Source organism: Aotus nancymaae, unplaced genomic scaffold (assembly GCF_030222135.1).
Source record: "Aotus nancymaae isolate 86718 unplaced genomic scaffold, 86718_ANA_hifiasm-v0.15.2.pri h1tg000059l, whole genome shotgun sequence".
NCBI classification, from domain to species: Eukaryota; Metazoa; Chordata; class Mammalia; order Primates; family Aotidae; genus Aotus; species Aotus nancymaae.
Window position 1 is genome coordinate 11214743 of NW_026988473.1, and position 14386 is coordinate 11229128.

Sequence of the window (14386 nt, forward strand, 5' to 3'; positions counted from 1 at the left end):
CATCAAGTATAATTATTGGTATAAAAGAGGTTTTCAATACCCATTACTAAAATGCATTCTAGCCTGGGCAAGAAAGCAATACTCCCATTCTCTCTCTCTTTCTCTTCCTTTTTTCTCCTCTTCTTTATTCTTTTTCTTTCTTTCTTTCAAAAAAAAAATTTAAATAAAAAAAAAGAAACAGGTATAATAATATCTGCTCTATCTAATACATATTAGGATAATATGTCATAAATTATTTGATAAACAGTAAAGCCACGTAAGTTTAAGTCTCTGTGATGATTAGACAGGCATTAGTCTTGAAGCCATATTTGAAATGATACAGTCAAATCTCATTACTTGTGGTAGTTACGGTCTATAAAGACATCACAAATACTGAGTTAGCAAATACTGAAGCATCGCCTTTAGGAGTAACACGGTGTTGAATTCCTATTATCTTCTGGGCATGACCTTTTCATCGCAGTCAGTACATAAACTTGCTTTACGTGTTTCTGTTAAAAAGACATTATTATATATTGTTGATTCCTTAATATTGAACTGACAGTCAAATATGCCATAACTCATGTCCAAAAAGTTTATCCAGCTTATCTTAATACATACATTTTCTTTATAAGGCATATCACAGCCACCTTTTGCTTGGGAACAGTAGACTGAACTTCAGTTTTATGCATGGGGCCCATTTAAGCAGAAAAATCACCACCATCAAAAAAAATGTGGAAAATGTAGTCAATATATAACAGAGTCTGATTATATAGCATTCTAGAAGATGCAAAAACCATAAAGACAGTAAAAAGATCAGTGATTTCTTTTTTTACTGGGGTTCAGGGAGAGAGGAGGGATACATAGGTAAAGCACAGATTTCTAGGGTGATGTAACTATTCTGTATGAAAAAACTCATAGAACTTTACAGCACAGAGTGAATCAATGTATACACATTAAAGTATCATTTGGAAGGACAAGGGGTCAAAGGAAAGAATTCACCCTGTGACAAGAGAATCCAACTATTATATGTATGTATAACTGTACTATAAGCATGTAAAACAACCTCACCGAAGGAGGTGAGAAGATGGTGACTGAAATAACTTTGGGAATGAATGGAGTAAGACTACAAGCATGGAAATTGCACATAGGCACTGTATTTGAGTTGATAAAGTTATTTCCCATTGAGGTAGAAGTTAACAATTCTGACACTGCTATATATGTATACGTGGATTAAGCAATTAAGTGAATGTGTGAGAGATGGCAGGCGTCATGCTTGTGTTTGGAGGTGGAATTTACAGATAAGAAAGGCATATACACATATGTATACATATACATATATGGGTAAATATATACACATATATTTCTTCGCCCTGTCAGCTGTGGGGGCATAAAAGAAACACCCCAGTAGCAATGAGCATATCTAGTGCCTAGATCTTGGTTTCTAATACCATTCTTCATTAAAAGTCTCCGGGTGTTCCATGGTGAGCAGGTCTATGCAAACCTACCCCCAAAGGTCAAAGAAACTGAGAGGCCAGAGAAAGAGGCTGACAATTACAGTTTTTCAGAAAGAAACATTTAATAGAAACTTACAAACAGAAGCAATGTTTCCAGCAACCACTAAATGGCAGCACTCACCCTCCCCAAAATATCCTTTATATAGCAAGCCTTTTTAGCAAAATGTGTAGCTGGTCACATCTCAGACTTTCTTGTGAAACACTTGACCACTGGAGAGGTTAGCTAAGCATCTTTATGAGGGGTTATCTGTACTACTGGCATTGTTTAAAGACATTGCTGCAGAATATCTTGGTATGCAGGAGTCAAACAGCAGTCACCATGGCAGCTGCACTTCAAGATGACATCACCCTTGCAATGCAACAGGCTGTTTTCCTACACTGCACCCCTTGAAACTAGCCCTTACAATCTTAAATGCCCACCTCTTCTGTGATAGTCCTTGGACCTAGACGGAGGGTGCTTGATATTGTAAGGCTTTAGTAGCATTGCACTGGCAATGAAAAACAGATTGGGTCCAGTGGAATTCCAGATGAGGGAGATTTGCAGGCTTGGCTGAATCATCTGTATAGTCTTCACAATACCATGAAGAAGTAAAACTGAGAATTACATAACATTAATGATTGGAATAGAAGAAATCTAAATAAAGTAATGTGACGTTTAAGATATCCCTTGCCTTAATAGCCTATAAACATGGGAAGAATGACTATCATCTTCTGAATTTCAGGACCCATGTATTCTGACAGTTTCAGTAATATGAGGATTTTGGAAATTCTAAAAGATTCTGAGATCATTTCTAATCAAGCATTTAGCTCCTAAGTTAGCATTATGACAGCCCCAACTTTTGCTACTGAGTGACCTGCACATTTTTCTGAGCACTTACTTTCCTTATGTCAGATGTAGAGAATAATGAGATGAACAAGTTTTGATTCCTGCACTGTAGCAAATAAATTTACACAAAAATATGAAAGATGAAAAAAATAGTGATTATATGACTTTCAGTGTCATGAAACTGATTATTATTCAATCTTGTTATTCTTCACATTGCTTGACTTTAAAATATTGTAGGTTATAGTCCGTCTCATAGTGTTGTTAGGACTAATTTCTTCATGTGCTTAGAAAAGTGCCTGACAGATAGGAAATGGTCAATAGTATTATTATTGATAAAACTGACTATTTTGGAATTTAGAAAACTATCATCAATGCCTATGAAATAATAATTCCATAAGCCATTCCTTTAAATCTAATAGACTGAATTCTCATAAGTCCTCATCACTCATCATTTCTATATCCTGATGACTTACAAATACTTCTTCATACCACGGTTTATGTCTTTGCTTAATATCAAGGAGAATGGATTCTATAGTAGAACCAAACTCGATGATACTACGAATCTCATTTTGGTAGTCATAAGCAAAGCCAGCAGCATGCATGGCTACCAATGAACCTTTTGAATCAAACACTGGGGAGCCAGAAGCCCCAAAGAAAAACTCAGTGTCATAGGTAATCACATCAGGGTTGTGAACTATTTTCTGGAAACTTCTTTGAGTGTACATATGAACGTACTCTGGACTTTCTGCTGCTTTAGCCTGAATACGTTCCTGACATTTGTTTGCTCGCTGATTCTGAGGGATCACAACACAAGCATCGGTTTGCTTTTTTTCTCCATATGGATGGCCAATAATATGTATCAACCCACTAAGTGGCACAGAAGCAATTCCATTATATAGTTCCATAGGTACTTGTTGTCCATTTTCCTTCAGTTTCAGTACAGCATAGTCAAGCTCTTTATCATGTATCTCAAACCAAGATTCAACGAAAAAGCAGTTTGTTTCCTTTTCTTGTGGCTCTTCATAACCAAATGTCACCCTTACACATTGACCAATTACATCTGCCCACTTACTTGGCTCTATTTCTTCTCCTACAATGTCATCTATTACATGTCGACAAGTTAAAATGAACAATCCTTTAAAAACAAAGCAGGTGGCACAACCTGCAGTTGCACCGTCCCAGAATAAGTGCCCAACCGAGTCACTGAGATGTCCAAGAAGTTTCACTACTTTAACAGAGTAAGAGTTTTTTGTTACTTTCCCAAAGTTTGTTCTATGCAATTTAAATAATGTTTTCCCATTTTTTCCTTTCATTTTTTTCTTGAAGTTTTCCCTGATTTTTTCACTTTCTCTTTTCAAACTGGGGTACTGAGACATGATTTGTTCTCTCAACACACAGGTGTTTCTTTTCTCTGACTCAGGATTCTGAGGACCTGCTTCACTGGGGCCCATTCTTTTCTCAACCTCAACCTGGAAGAGTCTGTCTTCTAATTGATCAACTAGCTGGGTGTTTTCTAAAATGGAGTCATGGTTTTCAATGAGTTTCCAATCATCATTCTCCAGAAAGGAACGAAATCTGCCATCCTTGCACAAAGCATCCTTGATGGTTTCTCCTTTGAAAGCATAGACACAGAGTTTGTACCCCTTTTTGTGAAGCATCCCACATTTAACAATTTTTCTTTTATACTTCCCAATTCCAATTGCATGAATGTAGAATTTAACACAGTCAGTTGATGCCTTGTCATGCCGGCCAAATACTTGGTTATCTTTTTTCTGCTTACTTTTACTTTGGGAAAATGTAATGACCACATGGCATCTTTCAGGAAAACAAGTGAGGGGCATTCCAAGGTTTATGTACCCTTCGATTCCTTCTGCACCACGCACAAGCATTTCTTGGCCTTGATGAGTTTCTATCTCTTGTCTGACAGCCTGGAGAGTGTTGAGAGCCATATATAAACTACCATTCTCATTATGTGTGAGCCCATGTTTCATTTTTTGATTTTTCTTGTGATTTACATCCAGGGTAACATGTATTATCTTATTTTGGGGCATGGTCTGGTCTTCTTGATTTTTCTTAGGTGAATGGAATTGTTGAGCCTGGGTATTAGTTATGTCTCTTGGGCCGCATCTAGACACCATCCTCATTTGAGAAGTACTTGGATTATTCTTTTGCTCCTTAGAGACCTAAAAATAAATGTTAGATATTTTAAAACTCTGAATGCAACCCTAGTCTTTTGGTTCTCTTTTTAGTTATGAAATTCACAAAAGTCCTATGAGAAACTCAGAACTGATCTAAAAGCGCCAGTGAATAGAATTAAATCAGTGTTTGACTTGGGATCCAAAATGAAAGCTGAGCTTCCCATAACAGCTGTGAGATAAACTTTTGATACTACTATACTAGTGAATTTTTCTAAAAAATGTGAGAGAAGAAACAATTTTTTCCCAGGTGCATCAAAAACAGAGGTTCTTAAATGTCCACTAGTGGCTGGGCATGGTAGCTCATGCCTGCAATCCCAGCACTTTGGGAGGCTGAGGCGGGTGGATCACCTGAGGGTCAGGAGTTCAAGAGCAGCCTAACCAACATGGTGAAACCCTATCTCTACTAAAAACACAAAAATTAGCTGGGTGTGGTTGTACATGCCTGTAATCCCAGCTACTTGGGAGGCTAAGGCTGGAGAATCACTTGAACATGGGAGGTGGAGGTTGCAGTGAGCCGAGATCGCGCCATTGCACTCCAGCCTGGGCAACAAAAGCGAAACTCCATCTCAAAAAAAAAAAGTCCACTAGTATTCAAAATAGTGTTATTTCAGGTCTTCTTTAATATCTTCAGCTACATAATTTTCATATTTTCTGAGGACAATGATGAATTACAGCCAAAAATTTGTTCTTGAAATACTGAATTCAGCAATAAGCTACAATAATTTATTATAAGCATTACATATAAAACAAAATCATGATTATTTAACTAATCATTTGGTTATAGTATAGTTATTTGTAGTAATAAATACTTTGATTCACCCAGCATATATCATGAAAACTCAAATTATTTTCTCTAGGACATCAACTAATCCCAAAATTTTATAAAATAAAGAGGAACAAACATGACTGTTCTGTCCTTTTGATGGAGAAAATAAGGCATGGAAAGTTTTTTTGAAGGTATCTTCTAGGGCCACATAATAACCGATAAATAAAGTGAGTATCAAAATTGCAATTTCTAGTGCAATTATTTTTTCCATTGGACTAGTGTATATATTCTTTTTTGTAAACTTTGTATTTATGATTGCCATTTTTGTAGGGCATTAGTGTAAGAAACAGGGGTGGAGTTGGGGAGAGGAATTAAATAAAGAGGACTAATCAAATAGTAGAAACTCGATGAAAAATTAGAGTATCTGTTTCCTATGTCTAAAAGACACATTTTCCCCAAGTCATATTCATCATGGCATGGGTACCAGCAGATGTGGGTTCATATGGTAGCCACACCCGTTACTACCAATGGGAATAACAATGCCAGAAATATTGTAAAGATTAACTGTAGCATTATTGTATGACAATACCTAGCACAGTGACTAGCACATAATATATTAACATTTGTTTTCCTTCTTTATACTAATATTACAGATCAAAAATAAATAAACAAAATGAACTTAAGCTAATACAGATTTACTCTGGGCATGCATATAAATGAGCATCCCTTCAGCCTAATACTGTCAGAAACATCTTTGTCATGTACCCTATTGGAATACTATAATAAACTTCCTATTTATTCAAATGATTCTTGGGCAGATATAGACCCTTCTGAAAGGGGAAGAGGAATAGGATATAGTAATTAGCTCCGTCATGGAGTAGGGCAGAGAGAAACATAACCGAGTTTGCCTTAGACTTTTTAGATATATTCTAGTTTTCCAGAATCAGGACAAAAGGAAACAAGTTGAGAAATTGTAAGCTTCACACTCAAATGCTTACCATTCCTCTACCTTTTTTCTTGATAAATTCAAAGAGCATTTTAGACTCAGTGAAAGATACAATGGTTTGATATGATAACAGAGCCCAATCAGTAGAAAAAGGCCCAACTACATGGCATTAAACTTAACTCCAAGTCTTCACTTCATTCCTGCCTCAAGCAACGACTCACTTTCCCTCTCTCCTCCAATAAACAAATGGAAGATTTGTCAGAATCTTTCCTAACTGCCTAACAAGGTTATGGTAAGAACAAATACATAAAACATTGTTTTATAAACTGTATTCAAATGTAGGTTATAATTATGATTGAATAGATCAGCCATATTTGGAATGATATATGTTTTCATACTATGAAATAGTATTAATTTTGGTTTACTACATAGTTTACTGTAACATATTGTATTGAATTTTTTTGTTGTTTTTCAAGGAATATTACAATAGTTTTTTATTAAAGACTGCTTTGATATAGCCAAGATATGTATTACAACTCCCTTCTCCGTGCTGCCCCCAAAATAGATAAAATAAGTAAAAATGATTTTAACTTATTTAATATTCCCAACACACAAGGTAATTTCTTGGCAAGAAGAACTATAAAATCCAATGTCAAGGATAGCTAAGTCTAATATTGGTAAACAGCCAGGCTTCAGTATCCATGGGTTCTGTATCTACAGCTTCAACCAACCGCAGATTGAAAATGTGCAGGGATATTTTTAATTGAAAAGTTTTAGGAAATTTGCCTGAACTAAACATATATATATATATTTTTTTCTTGTTATTATTTCCTAAGCAGCACAGTATATCAACATTTTATATAGCAATTACCTTGTATTAGGTAATATAAATAATCTAAAGATGATTTAAAGTACACGGGAGCATACAATACGTTATATGTCAATAATATGCCATGTTACAAAAAGGACTTAAGCATTCATGGATTTTGGTATCCAAGGGATGTCCTGGAACAAATCCCACATTCGTACCAAGAGACGACTATATTACATAAGTAGAATTTACAGACATACCGGAGAAAAATAGTGCATGATTTTCATATTACATTTTTCTTTGACTGAGTGCTTCTGTGACCTCTGCTTCTTACAGCTCATGATGGCTTGAAGATGAATGGATGGTTCAGCTGAAACACTAATTTCAAATTTTCAGGTTCTAGCAGTAGCGTCAAAGCTGTCATTAATCATAGAGAGGAAAAGATTAGCTGATGTCCTATGTCCCACCTTCCCCTGAGCTCCAGCCTTGCGCTCTCTGGAGATGTTACCTTAGCAAATAGTTTATTCACCAACTATAATCACCCCAACAATAAAAGCTCTCTTTTCCAGAACACTGTATGTCAGTTACTTTATGAAAATTATTCTAAACACTTTATGAAAATCATCTCTAGTTGCAAGTTCCCATAGATACCAGGAAAATTAGGTATATCTACACTTTGCTGACAGAAAGTATGTCTTAGAGAAGGTGGATCAGCTGTCAAAGGCAGAGCTACATGGCAGAGATGGAATTCAAATGGAGGTATAAATACCTTATAGAATAATTTTCAGTTGGAAATTTCAAAAAGGTGTTCTAGTTACATTGATGTTAAAATCTGGTCTCCGTTTAAGCTGAAGATGGCAAGGGAAAATAAAATTACAGGGAAGTGTTGAGGAAAGAGTTCATGAAAGAAATTTGGAATAAGATTTTAAAAAGAAATCTGGGACGTTTGCCCAGAATGATAGTCAGAAACCTTAGTTACTGCTTTAGATTTTTTTGTTTAAAGAGGTATTTTCCTTCTATCTTTCCTCTGATGTCTCCCTAAAAGAGGATAAACAAACTTTAAATAGTGACATCTTCAATAGTAATAAATACCACTAGAAAGACAAATACCATTGAGGACAGCAGCCATGTCTGTCCTTAGTACCTCACTATCTAAAACAATGTCTGGCACATGCAAAGCCTTTGAAAAAGATACATTTCTAAAAATACATTCAATAAATGAATGGAGTAGGGATATGGTGTACTATGCCCTGTTCTAAATGCTTTTCATCAACTACTTCATGTAATTCTTACAACCCTATGAGATAGGTATTATTCATCTCATTTTACTGATAAAGAGCTTGAACACTCAGGGAGCTTAAACTTTTACTCAAGGTCATAAAACTGAGAGAACATACTTTCAAGACTTTTTAGTATGAACAATTTATTACAGGAAAAAGGGAGAATGGTATAATGAACCTCTACATACCTATCACATAGAGTTAATAATTGTTCATTTTTTAAATCAACTTATATAACAGTGAAACAGTAAAAGAACTAAAAAAACTAACTCTATTTTTGTTCAAGGAGGACTTTACCCATTCATGCATAGAGGCTAGGTTAATTTTAGAGCGGAGAGATAATATGTAAAAACAGTAGTCATGTAATTTTGAAAACTAACTCTGGGATTAAAGGGAAAGTATGTAAATAACTATGTGTTGTTAAAGATTTATAGGAGTGTTGTGACCTGGAAAATAAATACAATCTTTAGATAACTTCCATTTGAAAAGAAATACAGGGGCTAGAATGTAAGTCAAACAATAACATATAAACAGCCCAGGAAATTGACATTCTATAGAGACAGTTCATCTTTTCTCTCCAACAAATCAATGCTTGGGCTCATTGGAACATCAGGACAAAGACATTCCCAACCTTCTTTGACCCATGATGGTGCTCAGATGTCTGCAGTCAATGGTCACCTCTTGGTTGTAACTCCCTTCTCTTTCCCATGTCTTTAACATAAAGAGCCTAAATCTTGTACTAACTTTGGGATGCTAGTCTGCCATGTTCTCAGTTTGCTGGCTCGCTCTCTGAAGGAACCGGCTTTTTGTCCCACCAACTCTCATTTCTCATGTTTGGCTTCTGAGGTGTGAGTTGCTAAACCTGGGTTTGGCTACCCTTACACCATCCTTTTATTTTACTAGATTATTTATGTTACAGCTAGAGATATCATGACATTTAAACTCTAATGGTCACTTCCCATCTCTAAAAATTAAGTACTTTTTCTTACATAATCACAATACTGATTTACTCACACCAAGATCCAGCTGAGGTACACAGTTTCCTTTATATATCTTATAAGACTCTTTTATGGTAGAAAAAGCATTGATTTGTTGAAGAGAACAGAGAAATTGTCTCTATAGAATGTTCACCTTCTGGGTCGTTGTTTAACTTATGTTCTAGCCCCTGTGTTTCTTGTCAAATGGAAATTATCTAAAGGTTATGTTTACTCTCATAACCATTCCACTATGGAGCAAGAGTCCTGATTCTCTAGTTTACTGTCAGTGAACGACTAAGGAAATTCATTTAGCCTTTCTGAGCCTCAGTTTCTTGTCTGTAAAAAGAAGCAATGATTCCAAACAAGATAAGAAATATGGAAGTGCTAAAACAATGTTAGAACTTCTAAGACCATCTGAGTTCAAATATCAGGTAGCCACTTACTAACTGCATGACCTTGGGCATATTAATTAACTATTTTTCCTTCATTTTCCTCACCCTAAGATGGGAATCAACCTTGTTGTGAAGATTAAGAAATACAACGTGGGCTTGGCACAGTGGCTCACGTGTGTAATCCCAGAACTTTGGGAGGCCAAAGCTGGTGGATCACTTGAGGTCAGGAGTCCAAGACCAGCTTGGCCAACCTGGTGAAAACCTTTCTCTACTAAGAATATAAAAATTAGCTGGGCATGGTGGTGGGTGCCTGTTATCCCAGCTACTTGGGGGGCCGAGGCAGAAGAATGGCTTGAACTTGGGAGGCAGAGGTTGCAGTGAGCCAAGATCAAACCACTGCAATCCAGCCTGAGCAACACAATGAGACTGTGTCTCAAAAAAAGCATATATATACATATACATACATATACGTGTGTGTATATATACATATACATATATATTGCATGCAAAGCCCTTAAAACACTGGCCTGTATGTAATAGGTTGCCCAGTAAATAATCTTGCAAAATAAAAAGGTGATGTAAATGTTATCAGTATCAATACACTTACCACAGGGGTACTCTTTAAACAGCAGAGAACCTAGGAAAATTAAAATAGAAAATATATAATTGCGGAACTGGGCTATATCGCAAGATCCTTAAATGCAGGAACTTGCCCAACCATTAAGAATAGTTGCCCAACTATTAGGAAAATCTGGGGATTCACTGTGTCTGTTAATGATGTCTCATCTTATGAAGTTTGAGAGAGGATCTAGGTGCTTTAGGAGTGATTAATAGACACAGACTAAAAAAGGAAAATAAAATGGGCAGAAGGAAACGTGAATTTTGCATGTACTTGAGCAATCACGGTGGAAATGGGCAAGAGGTTAAGAAAACACTCCAATATCTTTCCTCTCTCTACATTGTTTTCAGTATTCAGGATGAATCAGGTTATATCAAAATATAAAGTGCCCTTAGCTATCCTATTCCAACCCCTGTTTTGTACTTGAGATCAAGGTTCTACTTACCTAAAGGACTTGCTTGACTTCCTACAGTAAAGGGATAAAGCAGAGCAGCCTGCCCCATGGGGTCCATGTCCAGTCTACCTGACAGCTCCCCTTAGGAATCTGTCTCTCATCTCTCCTACCTTCTCTCTCCTCCCCACTCTCTGCTTCTCTCCCTGTCCTCCCCTCCTTCACCCTCCTCTTCCTGCTTCTCCCCACCCCAACCCCGCCACCCTTTCTTTCTGCCTTTCCAGGAGCAGGGGCAGGGGTTGAGGCTAACTCTAAGCCTCTTCCAATCCCACCACACCGCCCCACTCCCCACAGCACACAAGGGGACTTGCAGCACCACCAAAATAAAACCTGTGTCCTCCGGGCTCCTCAGATGGGTGGCGCAGTCAGTCCCTGGATTCCGGGGATCCAGCTCCTTCCCCCTCCCAGCCTGGACTTGAGCCCGCCCCGGCCGCGCCCGCACCCTGCAGAGCACCCCCAGCGCCCTGTATGCTGGCTCACTCTGTGCCTTGGCAGCACTCGGCCTGGAATCCAGCGCTCAAAGCAGGTTCCCTCTTTGAGGAAGCAAAGACTCCAGAGCTCCAGCTGGGCAGGAAACAGAGCAGGTGGGGCTAGGAGTTTGAATCGCCCGCCTTTCGAGAACCGTTGTCTGCCAACCAATTGGTTACTTCCTTTCACTTTTAAATCAGCCACGTCTCTTCCCGCCTAAACCGCCATCTCTCCTTTCTTTTGCTTCTATGGACCGCTGGACAAGCGGAGAGACTGGCTGTTCCGGGGGCCTCGGGTAGCTACATCTACACACTACTTGCAGTACAAAATTCCAGGTCAGCCCCAGAACCAAAGAGTAACTCACCTAAGAGGAAGGTCCGTTCCCACCAAATCTCAGAAGCCTGCACTCGTGATTTTTAGGGACTTTCCCCTCCAATTCCGTGGGATCTAGCACTTCGGTCGGAGAATAGAACTCACCTGAGGAATGGCGTGTCTGGTCAATGGACTTAAAGATACTGGAGTTTGTCTTCTCTCTTTAGACAGCAACTCACCTACGGCGGAAGCCGATTGGCTGCCCTGGGGACACCTGCCGGTGTGCCAAAAAGGGTGATTGGAAAGGCGAGGCCGAGGGAGTGCGCCAACCTTACCCGGCCGCTGCGCTCCTCCTTGACGCCGCGAGCAGGACCCTGCCTCAGTCCGGAGTATTGGAAAGCGAAAGCGTCCTAGTTTCCGGTAGGTTGGGCTGGGCAGGGCTGGAGAGGGAGCGGGAAATCGCAACTCAGGAGTGGGAGGAGCTGGGACCCTGGCGTCAGAGCCACTGCGTCAGCTTGAGTCTCGCGCGCGAGAGAAGCGGAGGTGGAAGTCGGGGCGCAGGAATGTGGCTGTCCCCTCCTATAAATCACGGCTGGGGAGGAGGCGCGGAGGCATCAGGCTGTTGTCTGCAGCGCGCCTTCGGCCGCAGCACACAGGAGGCGCTGAGGCTAGTTGGGTGAGTGGGGAGATTCAGGCACTTCCCAGGGGGCCGGCATGTCCAGCAGGTGGATAGGCCCTGCGATCAGGACAATCATGAAGAAGCCGCGGAAGCAGGAAGAGTAAACGCCCTTGTCATAAATCGATTCTTCAAAAACGCTCATCAATATGTGCAGACGTTTATGGTGTGATGAAGAAGATGCTATGGGCTCTAGGAATTTGCATCTCAAAGCCGAAGATCAAAGAAGATTGGAGAGGTTTTGCAAGGCAGCCTGCTGTTTAAAGACCTGCATTCTGTGTAGATGTGTATTGGAGAAGGGGATCAGGGTCACAAAGGGGACGACTTTTATGCAATTGATAGAGGACTATATGATCTATATAAACTAATAGGTTTGAAAGGTTTGTTAGTAACTACAAAACACATGGGAATTTGGAGGAAGGAATTGGCCTTAAATGCCTATACAATACACCAAAAGAAGCTAAAATTACTGCTTCATCTTCTGTGGGTTCTCTGGGTTTTGGATAGAGTAACCTTAAAAAATATTTGAATGCAGACTTTTTCTATGAGACCCACTTTTGGAATCTGTACATTCTACATTCAGAAAGGGTAATCTCAGCTAGTACCCAGTATCCAAACAGTAGCAGTAATAGTTCTGCCCCAGAGACAATTTTCTCTCTCCTTCCTTCCTTCTTCCTTCCTTCCTTTACTTCTTTCCTTCTTTCTTTGTCTTTTCTTCTTTGTCTTTCCTTCTTTCTTTCCTTTTTTCTTCTCTCCTTCCTTCCTTCTCTCCTGTTTTTGTCTTTCTGTCTTTCTCTCTTTTCTCCCTCCTCCCTCCTTTCTTCCTTCTTCCTCTTTTGCCTGTTTTACATTTCAATTTGTAAGAAAATACTGACTAAAGGCCAATAGGCTTAACAGTCTAAAACATGGGTGTTAAGAATTGAATATACTGGCTGGGCGCGGTGGCTCACGCCTGTAATCCCAGCACTTTGGGAGGCCGAGGCGGGTGGATCACGAGGTCAAGAGATCGAGACCATCCTGGTCAACATGGTGAAACCCCGTCTCTACTAAAAATACAAAAAATTAGCTGGGCATGGTAGCGCATGCCTGTAATCCCAGCTACTCAGGAGGCTGAGGCAGGAGAATTGCCTGAACTCGGTAGGCGGAGGTTGCGGTGAGCCGAGATTGCGCCACTGCACTCCAGCCTGGGTAACAAGAGCGAAACTCTGTCTCAAGAAAAAAAAAAAAAGAAGAATTGAATACACTGATAAAATTTGTTTCCAAAGGTAATGCTTATACACTTGGTGGGAGTGTGAATTAGCTCAACCATTGTGGAAAACAGTGTAGCATTTCCTCAAAGACCTAAAAACAGAATTACCATTCAACCCAGCAGTCCCATGACTGGGTATATACCCAAAGGAATATAAATCATTCTGTCATAAAGACACATGAGCATGTATGTTCCTTGCAGCACTGTTCACTGTTATCTGCGTCCAATAGTACCGAATATTAAATACATTTAATAAAGGGATCTTCCAAACAGGCTTTGTGTGGGCAACAAGGCCGTTTTATTTCTTGCTTGGGTGCAAGCGGGCCGAATCCAAGAAAGGACAGGCGAAGGGGGTAAGGTGGGAATTGGCTTTATAAGTTGGGGTAGTTTTTTGGGGGGTGGGGGTATTGCAGAGTAAGATCAGTCACAGTGGTGGGGGTAGGGGCAAGGAGTATACATGACCACAGGTTCAGTTACAATGGCGGGTGGGGGTGAGGCAGAAGAGCAGTTAAGGATGGGTGAGAAGTATTCACATTATCATAAGAACAGTTAAGATGGCAGGGTTGGGTGAGAGGTATTCACATTATCATAAGAACAGTTAAGATGGCAGGGTTGGGTGAGAGGTATTCACATTATCATAAGAACAGTTAAGATGGCAGGGTTGGGTGAGGAGCTTGTCTGGGGAAGCTCTGCTGGGCGATCAGGGACAATGATGAATGCAGGTGGCGGGGTGGGAGACCATCAGCCAAGGCAAGCAGGACTTCAGACTTTCAGGCTCTAGGCTGCATATGGAGACCTGACATTCACAATAGCAAAGAATCAACCTAAATACCTGTTAATAGTAGACTGGATAAAGAAAACTGAGTATACCATTGAATACTATACAGCCATAAAAAATAATGAGATCATGTCCTATGCAGGG

At 39.5% G+C, this 14386-nt stretch overlaps 1 protein-coding gene and 1 long non-coding RNA gene across 2 annotated transcripts; one reads left to right on the plus strand and one right to left on the minus strand.

Moving 5' to 3' along the window:
- Positions 1-1513: 1513 nt before the first annotated feature.
- LOC105730317 (FAM111 trypsin like peptidase A) lies at positions 1514-9458 on the minus strand. Its single transcript, XM_064364862.1, has 2 exons — positions 7301-9458; positions 1514-4502 (listed from the first exon to the last, which is right to left on the minus strand). The coding sequence occupies exons 1-2, from the start codon at positions 7379-7381 to the stop codon at positions 2748-2750; spliced, it is 1836 nt and encodes a 611-aa protein (XP_064220932.1). The 5' UTR covers positions 7382-9458; the 3' UTR covers positions 1514-2747.
- Positions 9459-11467: 2009 nt separating this feature from the next.
- LOC135270081 (uncharacterized) lies at positions 11468-13449 on the plus strand. The gene is made up of 2 exons (XR_010338306.1): positions 11468-11562; positions 11767-13449. It is a non-coding gene; the product is annotated as an uncharacterized LOC135270081 (long non-coding RNA).
- The last annotated feature ends 937 nt before the right edge of the window (positions 13450-14386 follow it).